We start from the raw sequence: 17957 nt of genomic DNA, 5'->3' as shown, positions 1-17957 counted from the left end.
AGACAGAGTCTCACTATGTTGCCCTCCGTAGAGTGCTGTGGCATCATAGCTCACAGCAACCTCCAACTCCTGGGCATCATAGCTCACAGCAACCTCCAACTCCTGGGCTTAGGCACTTCTCTTGCCTCAGCCTCCTGAGTAGCTGGGATCACAGGCACCCACCACAATGCCTGGCTGCATTTTGTTGCAGTTTGGCCGGGGCCAGGTTTGAAACCACCACCCTTCGTATATGGGGCTAGCGCCCTACCCATTGAGCCACAGGTGCTGCCCCACAAATTCAGTTTTTTTAATTGAAGATTCAATTTTTGTAATAGATACAGGGTTGTGCAGGTTTTCTTGTCTTGTCTTTTTTTTTTTTTCCTAAGAGACAAGAGTTGCCAGGTGAGGTGGCTCATGCCTGTAATCCTAGCGCTTGGGAGGCCAAGGTGGGTGGATTGCCTGAGCTCACAGGTTTAAGGCCAGCCTGAGCCAGAGGGAGACCTTGTCTCTTTAAAATAGTCGGGTGTTCTGGTGGGCACCTGTAGTCCCAGCTACTTGAGAGGAATTGCTTAAGCCCAGGAGTTTGAGGTTGCTGTGAGCTGTGATGCCACAGCACTCTACTAAGAATGACAAAGTAAGACTGTGTCTCAAAAGCAAAACAAAGCATAAATAAAATAAAGAGACAAGAGTCTTACTCTGTCCCCCAAGCTGAAGTACAGTGGTGCAATCCTATCTCATTGTAACCTTGAACTCTTGGGCCCAGCCGATCCTCCTGTGTTGGCCTCCTGAATAGCTGAGATTACAGGTGTACACCACCATGCCAGGTGAATTTTTTATGTTTATTTATTTATTCATTCATTTACCTATTTGAGACAGAGTTTCACTTTCTCACCCTTGGGCATCATAGCTCACAGCAACCTCAAACCCTTGGGGTGTTCAAGCAGTTCTCTTGCCTCAGCCTCCAAGTAGCTGGGACTATAGGTACCAGCCACAGCACCCAGATCTTTTGAGGGATGAAGTCTTATTCTGGCTCAAGGTGGTCTTGAGCCTGTGAACTCAGGCAACCCACCCACCTTGGCCTCCCAGAATGCTAGGATTATAGGCGTGAGCCACTGTGCCCAGTGGAATTTTTGATTTTTTTTTTAGAGATTGAGTCTCAGGGTGGTCCAGGCTGGTCTCGAACTCCTGCCCTTAAGCATTCCTCCTGCCTTGGCCAGTAAAAGTACTGGGATTATAGGCATGAGCCACCACACCTACCCCCATTTTCATTATTTTAGTGGTTACTTTAGGCTTTATTGTACGCATCTTCAGCTTGTCACAGGCGTCCCCTGCGGTATCATACCTCTTTGTAGGCAGCGTGAGAACTTAGTGGTGGTCCTCCCAGCATCTCTCATCACATACTTCACTTGTGTGCATGTTGTAAGCCTCACCGTAGTTGTTTCAGTGGTCAGTTAGCGTTAAAGATATTTAAATAGTAAAAAAATCTTCTGCATTTACATAATCACCAGTCTTAGAGCTCCCTATATCTTCTGTTTAGATACATATTTTCATTTTCTTTCTTTTTTTTTTTTTTTTTTGAGACTTTGAGACAGAGTCTAAAGCTATTGCTCTGGGTAGAGCACTGTGGCGTCATAGCTCACAGCAACCTCCAACTCTTGGGTTCAAGTGATCGTCTTGCCTCATTTTTTAAATTTTTTTAGAAGAAACAGGGTCTTCCTTTTGCTCAGGCTAGTCTTGAACTCCTGAGCTCAGGCAGTCCACACATCTTGGCCTCCCAGAGTGCTAGGATTATAGGGACATGCTACTGCGCCCGGCCATTCATTTTTATTTGCCTTAAAGATGTCCATTAACCTTCCTACTTTTCTTTTCTTCCCCTCCCCTCCCCTCCTCTCCCCTTCTCTCTTCCCTTCCCTTCCCTTCCCTTTTTTCTTTCTTTCTTTTGAGGCAGAGTCTCACTTTATCACCCTCAGTAGAGTGCTCTGGTGCCACAGCTCACAGCAACCTCCAGCTCTTGGACTTAGATGATTCTCTTATCTTAGCCTCCCGAGTAGCTGGGACTACAGGCACCTGCCAAAATGCCCAGTTATTTTGTTGTTGTTGTTGTTGCAGTTTGGCCAGGGCTGGGTTCGAACCTGCCACTCTTGGTATATGGATGGGGCTGGCACCCCACTCACTGAGTCACAGGCACCACCCCTCTTTTTTTTTTTTTTTGAGACAGAGTCTCACTATGTCACCCTCAGTAGAGTGCTGTGGTATCACAGCTAACAGCAACTTCAAACTCTTGGGCTTAAGTGATTTTTATGCCTTAGCCTCCCAAGTAACTGGGACTACAGGTGCCTGCCACAATGCCTGCTGGCTTTTTGTTGTAGTTGTCATTGTTGTTTAGCAGACCTGAGCCGGGTTCAAATGTGTCAGTGTTGGTCTATACGGCAGGTGCCCTAACCGCTGAGCTATGGGTGGCTAAACCCTGATTATTTATTTATTTATTATTATTATTTTTTTTGAGACAGAGCCTCAAGCTGTCGCCCTGGGTAGAGTGCTGTGGCATTACAGCTTACAGCAACCTCTAGCTCCTGGGCTCAAGTGATTCTCCTGCCTCCACCTCCCAAGTAGCTGGGACTACAGGCACCCACCACGATGCCCGGCTATTTTTTGGTTGCAGCTGTCATTATTGTTTGGTGGGCCTTGGCTGGATTCGAACCTGCCAAAACTCAGGTGTACATGGCTGGCGCCTTAGCCACTTGAGCCACAGGCACTGAGTCTCAATATTTATTTTTAATTAATTCCTCTATTAGCTTGAAAAGAGCAAAGTTATCTTTTTTTTTTTTTTTAAGAGACAGAGTCTCACTTTGTTGCCCTTGGTAGAGTCCTGTGGCATCACAGCTCATAGCAACCTCTAGCTCTTGGGCTTAGGGGATTCTCTTGCCTCAGCCTCCTGAGTAGCCAGGACTACAGGCACCTGCCACAACTCCTAGCTATTTTTTTGTTGCCGTTTGGCTGGGACTGGGTTTGAACCCACCAGCCTCGGTGTATGGGGCCTGTATCCTACTCACTGAGCCACAGGTGCTGCCCAAACCAAATTATCGTGAATGGGACTTCTGCACGTGTGTTAAAAGTATTGGTTTGTTCAATTTAAGTATTTTGAATATATCTCGGTTTTAACCCTCCATCTTCAGTACATGGGACTGGCGTCCTACTCCCAGAGTCACAATTTAAGTATTTTGAATATATCTCAGTTTTAACCCTCCATCTTCAGTACATGGGACTGGCGTCCTACTCCCAGAGTCACAAGTGCTGCCCTTCTTTTTTTTTTTTTTTTGAGATAGAATCTCGCTCTGTGGCCCCAGGCCAGAGTGTTGTGGGGTCATAGCTCACAGAAACCGTAAACTCTTGGCCTCAAGCTATCCTCTTGCCTCAGCCTCCCAAGTAGCTGGGACTACAGGCACCTGCCACAACACCCAGCTATTTTTTGTTGTAGTTGTCATTGTTGTTTAGTTGGCCCAGGCTAAGATCAAACCTGCCAGCCTCAGTGTATGTGTCTGGTGCCCTAACCACTGTGCTTGGGTGCCAAGCCTAAAACCCAGAACATTTAAATAATGTAATGTGGCAACCCTGGAAATCAGATTCTCTTCCCTCCCAGAGTGTGTTGCTGCTGCTACTTGTTAGTCCCGTGACTTTTCAGAACTAAGTCTATAAAGTCTATAGACTTCTACGGCCACTGAAGTCTCTAGTACAGCTTAGCAGCTAGCTAGTGATTGGACTTATTCCCTTGGAAAATACTTACTCACTCCTGGAGCTAGTGAGTGCCCCTTCCAGGCTGTTCACATGGCTGGCCCTTCACTTTCCATCTGTGCAGCATCTCATGGTGAGCCAGAGGTGAGAGCTTAGGGCCCCCTGGGAAGTGCACAGCGCTGTGCACGTGGCAGCAGTCTGTATTTCCAGGGACGTGGCAGAGCTGCTCAGAGCCCCGTAGACATCTCATTCCCTAGCTTTTCTTTTTAGCTCTGTGCTTATCCTGTCGCTTGCTCCAGTGTTCACCTCTGCCTCAGAGAGTTGTTTTTTTTTTGAGACAGCGCCTCAAGCTGTCCCCCTGGGTAGAGTGCTATGGCATCACAGCTCACAGCAACCTCCAACTCCTGGGCTCAAGCGAGTTTCCTGCCTCAGCCTCCCAAGTAGCTGAGACCACAGGTGCCTGTCACGACACCCAGCTATTTTTTGGTTGCAGCCGTCATTATTGTTTGGCGGGCCCAGGCTAGATTTGAACCTGCCACCTTGGGTGTATGTGGCTGGCGCCTTAGCCACTTGAACCACAGGTGCCGAGCCGTGCCTCAGAGAGTTGTGATGTTCCACAGTTGCCTGTGATTGTCTTCAACAAACACCACTAAGGAAAAGGCCATTTGCACTGGACGAGCCCTGAGTCAGGTCAAGTACGGACAGATTTGCGAGTGGAGTCCTTTGGGGAGCTACTGGGCGAGTTAGATCCTCATGGTCTCTGGAAATAGGCTTCACAGGAGCACCAAGCACATTCTGTTCAGGCCCTGCCGGCCACTGGTTTTCACTGTGGCTTTATGGCTACCCTAGAATGGGAGAGGGAGGACTGAGAAGAGGTGGGTTAAAATACCACAGAGCTCACTGTGATACGGAGATGGAGCTGTTTTTCTTGAATATGAACTGCCTGGGTTGCTGAAAGCCTAGGTGTTCCAGAGTTCGGAAAAGTTGATTCTGACCATTCTGCCCTTGTAGCCACTGTGTTTGTTGTTTTTGTGGAGGAGAGAATTTTCAAAGGTCACCACACTGCCATCTTCGTAACATCCCTCTCTGACTTTAAATGCCCCACTCACTGCAAATCAGAAGACCCTTCACAAGGTCAGCTTGTGAGCTTTTTGGTCCCTCCTCATTTGTTGAAAGTGAGAATAAGTTCCTGGGAGTGCTGCCCTGTTACGAGGTCTGCTTTCTTTCTGCAGTCACACGAAGTCACATCCGGATCTAAACGCAACTCTTACTTATCCAAAGCCCAGTCCACGTTCTGTCTCCTTCTTGGGTACATCCCCCGGCATGTCTGAAATTTCTTAAGATATATATCTTCATCAGGACATAATGTATATGTAACTTTTAGCATAAATCAATCAGGTGAGGCCAAAATGGTGGAATTGATGTTTATAGCACTTAATTATAATCTACCTCCTTGTGCCAGGCACTGGACGTACGCAATTGCTGAGGTGTTCTTTTGATAGGTGTTGTTTGCATTTGTAGTTGAGGAAACAGACTTGGGGAAAGGAGCCTTGCTGGAAGCCCCAGCTGTTTTCTGGAGTCAGTGTGGGGTCCAGGTCTTGCTCACAGCTGAACTCTTCCCACTGTGTTGCTCCACATTCCAGGCGGGAGAAATTGGTGTTTTGTGCTGTCAAATACATGGAAGTTTTTTTTCCTAGGTGAATCCCCAGCAATTTATTCTGTATGTCCAAGAAAAAAAAACTTGGAGGAGAGTTAATTAAATTCTAAGTTCAGAAAATGATAGAGATGTGGCCAGGCACTGTGGCTCAAAGTTATAATCCCATCACTCTGGGAGGTGGGTGGACTGTTTGAGCTCAGGACAAGAGTGAGATTCCATCTCTACTAAAGACAGAAAAAATAGCTGGGCATTGTGGTAGACACCTGTAGTTCCAGCTACTCTGGAGGCTGAGGCAAGAGAATCACTTGAGCCCTGGGTCTGAGGTTGCTGTGAGCTATGATACCAATGTATTCTAGCCTGGGGCAATAGGGTGAGACACTCTGTCTCAAAAAAAAAAAAATAAAAGAAAGAAAAGAAAAGCAAACAGTAGAGATATAATCTTCAGAAGTAAGGCAGCATTCCATGGGCTTGTGATTGCAGCACCAGGGTTGCACCCTGCCTTGTACTTTAATAAGGGTGAACTGGACCCAGGAATTTTCTAATGTTCTTCCCAAGCTTTTATTCCAAGAGCTGACTTACCCTATACAGTTGTAACACAAGACTTGATTATGCAAATCCAGATACAAGCCCATTGTGTCTCTTCTGATGTGACTGCAGATATTAAGAGGCAGTGGACACCTCTGTAGAGACTTTTGACTCCCTGTTTGACCAGGTGCATCTTCTGACGGCCCTCTGAAGCTGCTGCCTGAGAGCTACTTCGATGTGGTGGTTATCGACGAGTGTGCCCAGGCCCTTGAGGCAAGCTGCTGGATCCCTCTGCTGAAGGCCAGAAAGTGCATCCTGGCTGGAGACCACCAGCAGCTGCCCCCCACCATCATCTCGCACAAGTAAGACCCCTTTGCCAAGGTGCCTTCCCTGCTGCTCGCCCAGCACCCCTTTATGCTGTCCTTCTGGATCCAGTTGGAAGTCCTGGGTCCCTGGTGTGTGTCCCAGCTACAGTGCTGAGCCCAGGTTGCGGTACCTACTTGTCCAGATGTCTGGCCGCCTGGCCACACACTTCTTTGGAGCCAGCTTGTATCCCCTTTTTCCTGGTAGCCCAGAATCAGGTGCAGGGCCTGGCATTTTCTAGCACCCAGTCGGTGCCTATCAAATTGAATAATCCTAGCGAGCCAAGCTGTTTGGTGGTGCCGTTGTTGGTGAGAGGGGTTCTGTGGGCTGGGCTGACAGCCTTGGGTGGATTAGCTCCCTGCCCGATGTGGACCCTCTAGTTTTCAGTCTGCAGGCCTGTCCCCAGGTGGAGCACACTGGGTGGAGATGTGGTGAGCCCTAGCACGGGCCATCCTGGCAGGAAGAAGTTGGCCACCCTGTCCCTCCCTCACCTCTTCCCCACATGGCCCCGTCCTCACTGCTCAGGGCTTCACAGGCCTCATGTCCCTCTGCCTGACTAGTGCTTCCTGGATGCTGGGTGGTCACACCTCCCTTCAGATGAAACCGCTTTTGGTCTCTCCTGACTGGCCTGTCTGGACAGGGGCCCTGTCACGCGGCTCCCTCCGTGTTCTTTGCTTGTATCACCCCTGTTCATTTGCTGCTCTTCCCACCAGCATGTGGGTTACAGAGGCCTGTGAACAGGGCCCTTTGCTTAGCGTGTCTCTGACCAAGTCCATGGGGAGTGAGGCTGCGGGACCCCTGCCACATGGCCTCTGCCCCTCCCTTCCGAGTTCTGTTGCTGTTGGACAGTGCTCTGTCTCCCCACGGGTCTGGACAGGTCACCACTGAACTTGGAGCTCCTGTCATTTTCTGAGCACCAGGGAGGGGCATGGGTGGCCCAGGACACCAGTGGGGAGGGGATCTCAAATGGTCCTTCAGAGTGAGGATTTGCGGGGAAGATTTTTGGGGTAGGATGAATGGGGTGCTGGGGAAAATGCATCTTGAAAGGTGGTCCTAGTAGGAGACGTGCAGGATCTGGACTAGAAACTCCCCAGAGAAGGAGGGGCTCAGTTGGATGTACTTCCATCTGCTCCTTCCGGGGAGAAGCTCTGAAGGTGTCCTTAAAAGAGGGCTGTGTCCTCCAGAAAGCCTCTGTGTGGAGCAAGGTTGGAACTCTGCCCTTGGGGGGACCCTGCCATGCTCTTGGACAAAGCAGGGCAGTTTGGGGTATGCTGGGTGGAACCACATGGCATATGTGTGCGTCTGCACTTGGCACTGAGAATCACTCACACCCTCGCTGTTTTGGTGTTGGTTATTTTTAGTAGAGATTGTTGGTGAAAGTAGATTAATTGCAAGGGTCTTGAATGTTCCTGAGGAAGGATCTCTGAAGTAGAATTGGGTACTTTTCCCACAGTTTTGGTGGCTGTCCACTTGGAGAGGGACATAGTACCATTGTGCTACCCAGGGTGGCTCTGGGGCCCAGCTGATGGGGAGGGGGCCCTGGCTCTAAGCTCATCAGCTTGGGGGCCACAGGCTGGTAACTTGACCTCTCCATGTCTCACTGTCCGTATAGGTCAGGTGGGAATCATAATAGCGACCACCTTGTAAGGCATGAGGAGTAAGGGAGTTAACTCATGTATTATATGTTACACGCAGTGCCTGGCACCTGGAAGTGCTCAGCACATGTTACCTTTTACTAGTAGTGGTGAACTGCTGGTGGCTACAGCATGTGATAATTGTTTTTAAAACTTATGTGTATTAGTTTCCTATCATTGCTGTAACAAATTGCCACAGTCCTAGTGGCTTAAAACAACACAGATTTTAGATCTTGCAGTTCTGACTTGAGGGTGTCCAGAGTCAGTCTCAGTGATTTTGGTCAGGCTGAGAGGACAGGTGTTGGCGGGATCAATTGTCCCAGGGTCTCCAGGGAAAACCAGTTTCTGTGCTTTTCCCAGCATCTCGAGGCCAGCTGAACTTGGCTGGTGGCCTTTTCTTCCATCTGTGAAGCCAGTAGTGTGGCATCATCACACCTCTGGCCACATGGCTGCTCTCGTGTTGACCCTCCGCCTGCCTCTTATAAGGCCCTGTCATCACCATCTGAACATCCAGGGCCTGCTCCACATCCCATCTGCAAAGTCGTTGCTGTCATGGGGGGACATACTCCTGGTGACAAGGCTGTGGGTGTCTTTGGGGCTGCGCTGCAGCCAACTCCATCGCCAGGGTTAATTGTTGTTGGGCGAGTTGGGTCTTGAAGTTTGAGGACTGCTTCTCTGGCTCCCTGTGGGCTTACACAGGACTCAGACCTACCTGTGCTGTCCCCTCTCTCCTTCCAGGGCTGCGCTGGCGGGGCTGTCACGTAGCCTAATGGAGCGTCTGGCTGAGGAGCATGGTGCGAGTGCGGTGCGGACACTGACCGTGCAGTATCGCATGCACCAGGCCATCATGCGCTGGGCATCAGAGGCCATGTACCACGGGCAGCTCACGGCCCACCCCTCTGTGGCAGGGCACCTCCTGAGGTGAGTGGCCTGGCCCTGCCCCACCTGCCCCCGGCCCCCAGTCTTTCTGCCTCTCACCTATTTCTTTCTTTCTTTCTTTCTTTTTTTTTTTTTTTGAGACAGAGTCTTAACTATGTCGCCCTCGGTAGAGTGTTGTGGCATCACAGCTCACAGCAACCTCAAACTCTTGGGCTTAAGTGATTCTCTTGCCTCAGCCTCCCAAGTAGCTGGGACTAAAGGCGACTGCCACAATGCCTGGCTATTTTTTTGTTGTAGTTGTCATTGTTTAGGAGGCCCAGGCTGGGTTTAAACCCTCGAGCCTTGGTGTAGCTGACCAGTTCCCTAACCACTGAGCTATGGGTGCCAAGCCCAGTGTCACCTATTTCTAAACAGCAAGCTCAAGTGAGGTTTGTTAAGATGTGTTCTGTTAGATTTTTTTATTTTTTTGAGACAGAGTCCCAAGCTGTTGCCCTGGGTAGAATGCCATAGTGACATCATAGCTCACAGCAACTTCCAACTCTTGGGCTCAAGTGATCCTCTTGCCTCAGTTTTTTGTATTTTTGGTAGAGACAGGGGTCTGGCTCTGGCTCAGGCTGTTCTCAAACCTGTGAACTCCAGCAATCCACCTGCCTCAGCCTCCCAGAGTGCTAGGATTATAGGTGTGAGCCACCTTACCTGGCATGTTCTGTTAAGATTTTAGAGTTTAAGTCAACCCCGAGGCTGATTCTGGAAGGCAGCACGGTCTTGCCTTGGGGAGCTGGGCCTGGCCATTCCAGTCTGTGTTGTCTGAGCCTGTCCTGCTCCCTGGGGCGGTCCTCTAGGAAGGAAAGGGCCAGTTCTGTGGTAGAGGTTTCAGGGCTACTCTCTGGCCAGGCTCTAATGTGCTCCCTCTCTGCCTGTGTGCCAGGGACCTCCCAGGCGTGGCAGCTACAGAGGAGACAAGCATACCTCTGCTCCTGGTGGACACTGCCGGCTGCGGGCTGTTTGAGCTGGAAGAAGAGGACGACCAGTCGAGGGGCAACCCTGGTGAGCCTGCTGGGGATGGGCCCACTTTTTAAAAACAAAAGTTACTTTAAATTGCCTAATTTAGGGAGGGGCTGAGTTATAGGTAAGAGCAAGTTATTGATGAGATATGCAAGGTCTGGAGCCAGACTCTCCAGAAGTCAGGCAACGTTGACATCAGGACGTGACAGCTGGGTAGCACCATGGTCTTCACTGAAATGTGGTGGCCTGGCATGGCCTGGTTGGTCTGGCTGAGAGAATCCATGCTCAGCCACGCCTCTGCCTCCCTGGTTCCCAGTTGCACAGGCTGCAGGCCATGCCGACACTGAGACGGTGCTCACCGTGTCTGTGCAGTCCCAGTTAGCCGGGTGCCGCCAGCCCTGGCTGCCTCCCATGCAGCCTCCACAGGCATGTGCAGGATCAGCCACCACTGACAGAAAAGAGCTCAAATGTGGGTGTCAGCTCAGCGTGCCCCTGGCCCTGACAATCCATCTTAATTCCTCTCCAGGAGAAGTCCGTCTCGTCACTTTGCACGTCCAGGCTCTGGTAGATGCTGGTGTCCAAGCAAGTGATATTGCTGTCATCACACCGTACAACCTTCAGGTGTGGAGGGACCCCTGTTTTGTCTCACTATACATCACTTGGGACTCAAACAACCTAGAGGCCCAAAGAGAAAGGATAATGTATTAGCCATTGTGACCCATAAGTCCAAGGGCAGGGTGACCTCATCATAACTGGATCCATGGCCCAAATGATAACTGCAAGAGCTTTTCTGTCTGTCCCTCCATCTTACCTGCCACACCCCTGCCCCATCCTGGTCTCTCAGCCTGCTCCCCTGGCATTGGCCTGGTGCTCCGGCCAGCTTTCCCTGGTGGCCCCAGCAACCTCAGGCTGGCATTGTCCTCTATAGGCAGCCCTGTGGAAGAGCCTGTCTTCTAAGGGTATTTCTCAGAAGAGTCTCAGCCTTGAGTCTTACTGGACTGGCTCAGGTCACGTCCTCAAGCCTGTCTTGTGTAGCAGAATATACCTGCTTGGGTTTCGTGGGTCCATGGAAGTGGTTGTCCCCGTTCCTGGGGCACAGGCATCATCACAGGGCTGTCTGAGGCACATAAGCTGAAGGAAATGACAAAATGCCAGTAATGGACGTGTCATCCCTGATATGCCATCCAGCTGTTCATTCATTGTGTGCCTGTGAGGAGCTTGGGGTCTCAGAGCTGCCCTGGCTTGGCAGTGGCTGAGGCCGCAGCTCTCTTCGAGTGTTTCAGGTGGACCTGCTCAGGCAGAGCCTTGTGCGTCGGCACCCCCAGCTGGAAATTAAGTCCGTCGATGGCTTCCAAGGTCGAGAGAAGGAGGCAGTGATATTGTCCTTTGTCAGGTCCAACAGGAAAGGTACACAGTCCTCATCTGGGCCCCTGGGGACAACACAAGGTGTGCATGTTGATTCTGAGGGCACACGGCATCTCTGGTAGGTGCCAAGCCAGTGGCTGGCCATGGGGCCGTAGGGCACATCACTGTCCAGTAGAGAGACCATTTGACATGGTGCAGTGAGGGTTCCAGTGGGACACGCTCTGGAGTCCAGGCCAGCCGGCAGGGAGTGGTCCTGGGAGGTGATACAGGGAACAGATTGCAGAGGCTGAGAGGCTGAGGCACAGTGAGGGGCAGGCAGCTGGTGGGCAGGAGCAGAAATGGCCTGGACTCTGAGGAGATGGAGCCCTCCAGCACAGAGCCTGTCTTTCAGCCTCTGTGTCCTGGTCCTCAACGTGTGGTTTTTGTGCTCATGTTTTCTGGGCACCCTGTCCAGTAAGAAATGGGTGCCCAGACATGCAATGCAGTGAACAGGGGAGGCTGACAGCAGATAAGGAAGTGGGACGGGCTGTGGTGGGAAATAGACAGTCAGGTACTGGGAGGTCCCTTCTGGTCTCTCTCGAGCATCACCCGGAGCTACTTCCGTGGGTGGCCTCCTTGGCCTGTGCTTAGTAGGGAGTTGGTTCTGACTTGGAAATGAGCAAGAGTCTGCAAGCCATCAAAACCCAAACCAAGCACCCTGGAGTTGGACATGGCCAGCGGGGTAAGCCGGGAGCTGGGGCAGGTGTGGCGTCCAGCCCGCCTGCAGAGGGCCAGCTGTGGTGTGGCAGACTGGCGTCTGCTTCTTACTCTTAGGTTGAGTCCTTCCTTCCCTCTGGTCCTTTTTTAGGTGAAGTTGGTTTTCTTGCTGAGGACCGGAGGATCAATGTGGCTGTTACTCGTGCCCGGCGCCATGTGGCGGTCATCTGCGATTCCCACACCATCAGCAACCACACGTTTTTGAAAACACTAGTGGAGTATTTCTCACAGCATGGGGAAGTGCGCACAGCCTTTGAGTATCTTGATGACATTGTCCCTGAAAACTACTCCCACAAGAGTGCCCAGGGCCACAGCCAAGCTGCCATGAGGTCCCAGCTTCCTGCTGCATCTGTGAAGAAGCCTCTTGGAAGCCAGCGACGGGAGGGGGCCTTGGAGGCCAGAGCAGCTGCTCAGCAGGACCGGAAGAAGCCGGGTGGGAAGCCTTTGGGCTCAGAAGCCCATTTGCAATCCAGCCTCAACAGGGGCAGCTCAGAGGGAGTAGAGAACAGGGGCAGTGTGGACCACTTCAGGGCCATGATAGTGGAGTTCCTGGCCAGTGAGAAGATGCAATTGGAGTTTCCTGCTTCCCTGAATTCCCATGATAGGCTCAGGGTCCACCAGATAGCTGAGGAGCACGGGCTGAAGCATGACAGTGCCGGAGAAGGGAAACAGAGGTTCATCACTGTGAGCAAGAGGGCCCCGGCTCCCCTGGCTTCTCCAGCTCCCCCAGCTCCCACAGCTCCCATGGCTCCTCCGGCTCCCACGGCTTCCCCGGCTCCCCCGGCTCTCATGGCTCCCATGGCTCCCCCGGCTCCTCCAGCACCCACTGTAGGGGCCAGTGGCCAAGCCCCTCTCCAGCCAGCACCCCCCAGCCCTGTGCAGACGCAGCACCCTCCTAGGGGGCAGCAGGGCCAGGGCCAGCTAGACCTGAAGGCGCTACACTTGGAGAGGCTGCAGAGGGAGCAGGCTAGGCAGGGGCAGCCAGCCAGGAACGGGCAGCAGGCTGCGGGCTCAGGGCCACAGAAGCTTCCAGGAAAGAAAAAGAAAAGAGAAGTAAAAGGTAAATCATGTAAGAGCACAAGGGTGGTGTTCTCTCACAGTGTGTTGGCCCCTCTTAAAACCCGCCTACCCCTCGGGAAAAGAACCGAGGTCTCCTCTGCCTGTGTCTTTGCACTTTACTTTTCCTCCTGTGACTTGCATCTCCTGGCTTGCTCTGGGATCCTCTAGGGCAATGATTGGGTATGGTCACCTTGTCCCTGAGCCGTGTGCAGGGCTGGCACATAGGAGGCGCTCAGAGTATGCTTACTGGATAGAAAGGCCTGGAAGAGCAGGTGTGGACCACTTGCTGGAGCTTTTTGTGGACAAGTGTGATCATGGGCTCCTGCACTGCAGGCAGCCCTGGAGGGCCATGGTCTTTTGCAGCAATAGGGCTCAGTCTGGTAGGAAGCTGCCTAGGACAGAGTGCTCTGAGTGGGGCACCCTGAGTGCAAAGCCACTCCTGCAGGTGGGCTGTGAGTTCCATGATGGCCCTTTCCCTCTTGGCAAGACTACAGAGGAGTGCTCGCTCCTGTTTATCCATTTAATTCCTGCAAGCAGAGCTGCATGAGCTTAATTCAAGGTTTTTGAAACTAGCCTCCCAGTACCTGAGGCCCCTGGTGCAGTCATCCCTGAGATACTAACCGAGAAGCTGCTGTGTGCCAGCCTTGGGCGGAAGAACAAGGCTGCTGCCAGCTCTCCCCTCACTGGCCCTGACAGTGCCGCAGAGGAAGTAGACACGTCTGCTTTTGCGAGTACAGTGATGCCCTAAAGGGGAGGGTGCCACACCTGTGTGACAGTGGGGCCTGGCCTCCCCTGGAAGGAGCAGTGTGTGCTAGTCTGTGCATCGTGGTCACATTAGAACTGAGCGCCCTGGGGCAGTCTCGTCCAATCTCAGGGATCCTGGCACCACATTTGAAGTGCTCTTTTAGGCAGCCACCTTCAGAGTCTGTTTTGCCATTCCAGCTCTGAATGTGATCTGTCTTGCTAGGTTACAAACTCTGTGCCAGTGTCCTAACTGGCAGCTGAGAAGCAGGGACGGACAGTGGGGAGGCCACATGGACATGTGCACAGGGCTTGCTCCAGGGGCGCAGGGGGCTGTGGCTGCCTGTAGACACACAGTAGCGTGGCAGGGTCACGTGAGCCTCTTGCTGGAGGCTGAGGTGTTGGGTATAGTGATGGGGATAGGCTGCCTTGTGTTTTTGATGTCTTCTCCTTGCTCCCCACTGGGGTCTGGACATGCTCTGCCTGATCTCCAGGTCTCGTCCATTTTCTAAGTACTCTTCTTCCACGGAGGAGGCTGAGATTACAGGGTGCCATGGTCGACTTGGCCTTCTTCAGAGCTGTTGGTGCTACTTCTGGCTGCGTAGCCCCAGTCAGTGCCTTTCTCCCTGCCCGAGCCCAGTGGCCTCTGGGCCTTGCGTGGAGCTGACCCTGCAGGCTTCCCTGCCTGAGGGGAGGTGGGCAGGGGGTGTACCCCATATTTGCAGAGTTATGGTAGCCACAGTGCCTGCCTATGAGGTGGGGCTCCTGGGAGACACTAGGCTGGCACCATGGCCTTCTTGCTCCCCACCTCTGAGGCCGACCACTCTGACCACAGAGCATCTGGCTTCTGCGGCATGCCCAGAACAAAGAGCCACACAGGGAAACTGGGACAGAAGCAGGTTCCCCACGTCCCATACCCCAGAGCACACTGACACCAGCTGCCCACACAGGGAAACTGGGACAGGAGCAGGTTCCTGTGCCCGGTACCCCAGAGCACACTGACACCAGCACAGGAGCAGGTTCCCGTGCCCGGTACCCCAGAGCACACTGACACCAGCACAGGAGCAGGTTCCCCTGTGCCCCATACCCTAGAGCACACTGACATCAGCTGCCCACACAGGGAAACTGGGACAGGAGCAGGTTCCCCACGTCCCGTACCCCAGAGCACACTGACACCAGCTGCCCACTGTTCCTTCCCTTTGCTCTCTGTGCAACTTGATGTTTGTATTTGCATGTTTCTGTCATGTGTGTTTTATAGAATTACCGCCATGTATAACTTTGTCTCTGTTCCACCTATGAGCATTTTCCTGTAACTAAAAAATATTTCATGCATCTGGTTAAAAATGCTAAGGGTCTCCCAGTGCGTGGACTGTTTCTCTGGTGTTGGACTTTTATTTTGTTTGGGGTTTTGTTTTTATGGTTGATGTCATAAGGAATACCTTGTACTTGAATGTTTTTCTGGATTACAGAGGGTGAACTTTTCAGACATTTTGTGTACACTGTTAGCCTCTTCATGGAGTCTTTGTCTGTTCTCAAACAGTGACCTCCCAGCAGTGACCACAGGGCTTGTGTTTAGTGGGATGTTTTTAGGTTACTAGCTCAGTGAAAAACAAGGGGAAGCCCAAGGGGACGTCTCACAGCCTGGATGGACACCGAATCTGACTGAGTGGACGCAGGAGGTGGTGGGTGATAGGGGCTGCTCTGCTGTGTCCACCATCCCCTGTGGGGGTCCCAGCTCCTAGTCATTATGCTTTTTGTGTTTGCTGGAGTGACACTTCTCTTCTCTCAGGACACACAGCCACAGATCTGCCCGCAGAGGACTTTGATGCCCTGGTTTCTGCTGCCGTGAAGGCTGATAACACCTGTGGCCTTGAGAAGTGCACAGCCAGTGTTGCGACCCTCGGCCAGTTCTGCCAGCTCTGTGGTCGCCGCTACTGCTTCAGCCACCACCTGCCTGAGGTATAACTGCTTCTCTCCCGAGGATTGGATAATAGGGAAGGGTGGCAGAAGCTTCATCTCTAGAGACAGGTCCTGGGCAGACTTGCTCCAGACACCTCTGAATGCCTTGAGGGTGGCTTCCTTAAAAAACAGAGCACAGACAATGACTTGTGATTTGCTGAGCAGGACTAAGTACAATGTCATATCTGCTGAATTACAGCCATGTGGGTGGGATTCTGTGCAGAGCGCGTTCTGCCCAGTGTCTTTGGGCTCAGCGTGTCTGCTCAGCATGGGCTGGAGGTGTTTTGTTGTCCCTTCCTACAGCATGTGGGGATGAGAGCCCTCTAGACAAGTGTGGGCGCCTGTGTGGTGCTGGGGGCTGCAGCAGGCCTTGTCTCTGCCCTGGGGGTGCTGGGCCTGGGTAGGGGAACAGCTCACAGTGCTCCCAGGAAAGAAACCCAGGGGCCAAGGTGGCCTCTGGGGCACCCACCAGATGCAGCAGTCAGAGTGGGCTTCTTGGAGGAAGAAACATTGGGGCTGAGACCTAACACTGGGGCTGGATGGAGGATAGAGATCTGAGCAAGGGGTGGAGGTGACTGTAGGCCTGCAGACAGCCTTACATGTGTGCAAAGGATGGGAGAGTCGAAGCTGGGCCCTGGGAGCTGCCCAGAAGAGTCAGACCTGACCTGGAGAAGGCAGGGGCCCTGGGGTCAGCCAGGGCTGTGATGTTGCCAGACGTGGCTGCAGCATGGAGGAGGTGGAGGCCAGGAGGCAGCATGAAGTGGCCCAAGGACTGTTGGTTAGTCCAGGTGGTGCCGTTTCCTGTCTACACACTCTAGGTGCCCCAGCCGCCAGCCCTGCCAGGGAGCAGAGCCCCACACCCACCCGGCGGCCTGCAGGGGGAAGGAGCACTGGGGCGTCCTCTCCATGGTCTCATGCTGGGTCGCTGAGCTCTCTAGCTCTCTGATGGGCTGCAGGGTCTCTCTCTCCCTGCCCTGTGCAGCCCACCACTGACTCATGTGTCCTCCCCAGATCCATGGCTGTGGTGAGAGGGCTCGCATCCATGCCCGACAGAGAATCAGCCGGGAAGGGGTCCTCCATGCTGGCAGTGGGACCAAGGACAGGTCCCTGGACCCCGCCAAGAGGGCCCAGCTCCAGAGAAGGCTGGATAAGAAGCTGGGTGAGCTCAGCAGCCAGAGGGCGAGCAAGAGGAAGGAGAAGGGAACCTGAGCGCCTGTCCCTGTCCTCGCACAGGACCCTGGAGTGAGCACAGCCTGGGGAAGGGCCAGGCTGCACTGGGGGAACCTGCTGACCTGCACCAAGCCCATACTCTGCCTCCAGAGGCCCACATGGGGTAGAGAGGCCCCAGGGAGAGGTTGGACTTTGGACCCCAGGGATAAGCATGGAAGAGAGGGCCCTGGGGGCAGTGGTCCACCTCCAGGTGGCTGTTTCGCTTTGTGGGTGGGTGCGTACAGGAGTGAGTCCTTCCCACTCCCACAGGCCCTGCTTCCCAGTCCCTTCCTTCACTGCCAGCTTCTGGGCCCTGGGAAAGGTTCTGCTTTCTTGGACACATGCTGGCCAGCTTTCAGCCCCTTTGGACAAGGGTGCCATACAAACCAGGAAACTCAGGCCCTGGTAATGTGGGCTCACGGTAATGTGGGTCCCTAGCTGTGAGAAGTGACGGTCTCCAGATGCCTAAGGCCCTTTTCCTTCTGTCCCCTGGTGCCTGCAGTGACATCCACCCTGGCCAGGGCAGCAGGCGCAGCTCTCACCGTTCTGCTTCTCCTGAGTCTGGGGCCCCCTGCCCTCTGCTAGCCCTTCCTCTGTGCTCAGTTTGGGGACCAAGTGACTGTCCTGGGAAAGAGCTGCCTCAGAGCCCTCCAAGCTTGTCTAGGGCTCTCTGTTCTGTTTAAGAGAACTTTAGATGCATATATTTTTGCCTCAGGTTTTTGTTTTGTGCCAAAGGGATATAAATTATATTAAAAATTAAATAAAGGCTTGGCGCCTGTAGCTGAAGCAGCTAAGGTGCCAGCCACATACACCAGAGCTGGCAGGTTTGAATCCAGCCGGTGCCTGCCAAACAATGACAACTACAATCAAAAAATAGCTGGGCTATGTGGTGGGTGCCTGTAGTCCCAGCTACTTGGGAGGCTGAGGCGAGAGAATCGCTTAAGCCCAGGAGTTGGAGGTTGCTGTGACCTGTGATGCCATGGCACTCTACCCCAGGGCGACAGCTTGAGGCTCTGTCTAAAAAAAAAAAATAATAAATAAAAATATATATGCACATATATATATATATATTGTGCACAGTATGTTTGCTGTGT

The 17957-nt window shown here is 52.7% G+C and overlaps 1 protein-coding gene across 1 annotated transcript in view; it reads left to right on the top strand.

Annotated features, from left to right (window-relative positions):
- Positions 1-17628, top strand: part of IGHMBP2 (immunoglobulin mu binding protein 2) — a 34409-nt gene extending 16781 nt beyond the window's left edge. Inside the window, exons 7-14 of the mRNA XM_023518295.1 lie at positions 6080-6255; positions 8629-8811; positions 9698-9816; positions 10301-10395; positions 11058-11181; positions 11987-12955; positions 15485-15654; positions 16666-17628. Coding sequence (XP_023374063.1) covers positions 6080-6255; positions 8629-8811; positions 9698-9816; positions 10301-10395; positions 11058-11181; positions 11987-12955; positions 15485-15654; positions 16666-16863 — 2034 coding nt within the window. The 3' untranslated portion in view covers positions 16864-17628. The remainder of the gene's footprint in view (positions 1-6079; positions 6256-8628; positions 8812-9697; positions 9817-10300; positions 10396-11057; positions 11182-11986; positions 12956-15484; positions 15655-16665) is intronic.
- Positions 17629-17957: the final 329 nt, after the last annotated feature.

The sequence above is a fragment of the Otolemur garnettii genome, unplaced genomic scaffold, assembly GCF_000181295.1.
Source record: "Otolemur garnettii isolate 467f Iridium unplaced genomic scaffold, OtoGar3 scaffold00134, whole genome shotgun sequence".
NCBI classification, from domain to species: Eukaryota; Metazoa; Chordata; class Mammalia; order Primates; family Galagidae; genus Otolemur; species Otolemur garnettii.
This window is presented reverse-complemented; position numbering and strand designations above follow the sequence as displayed.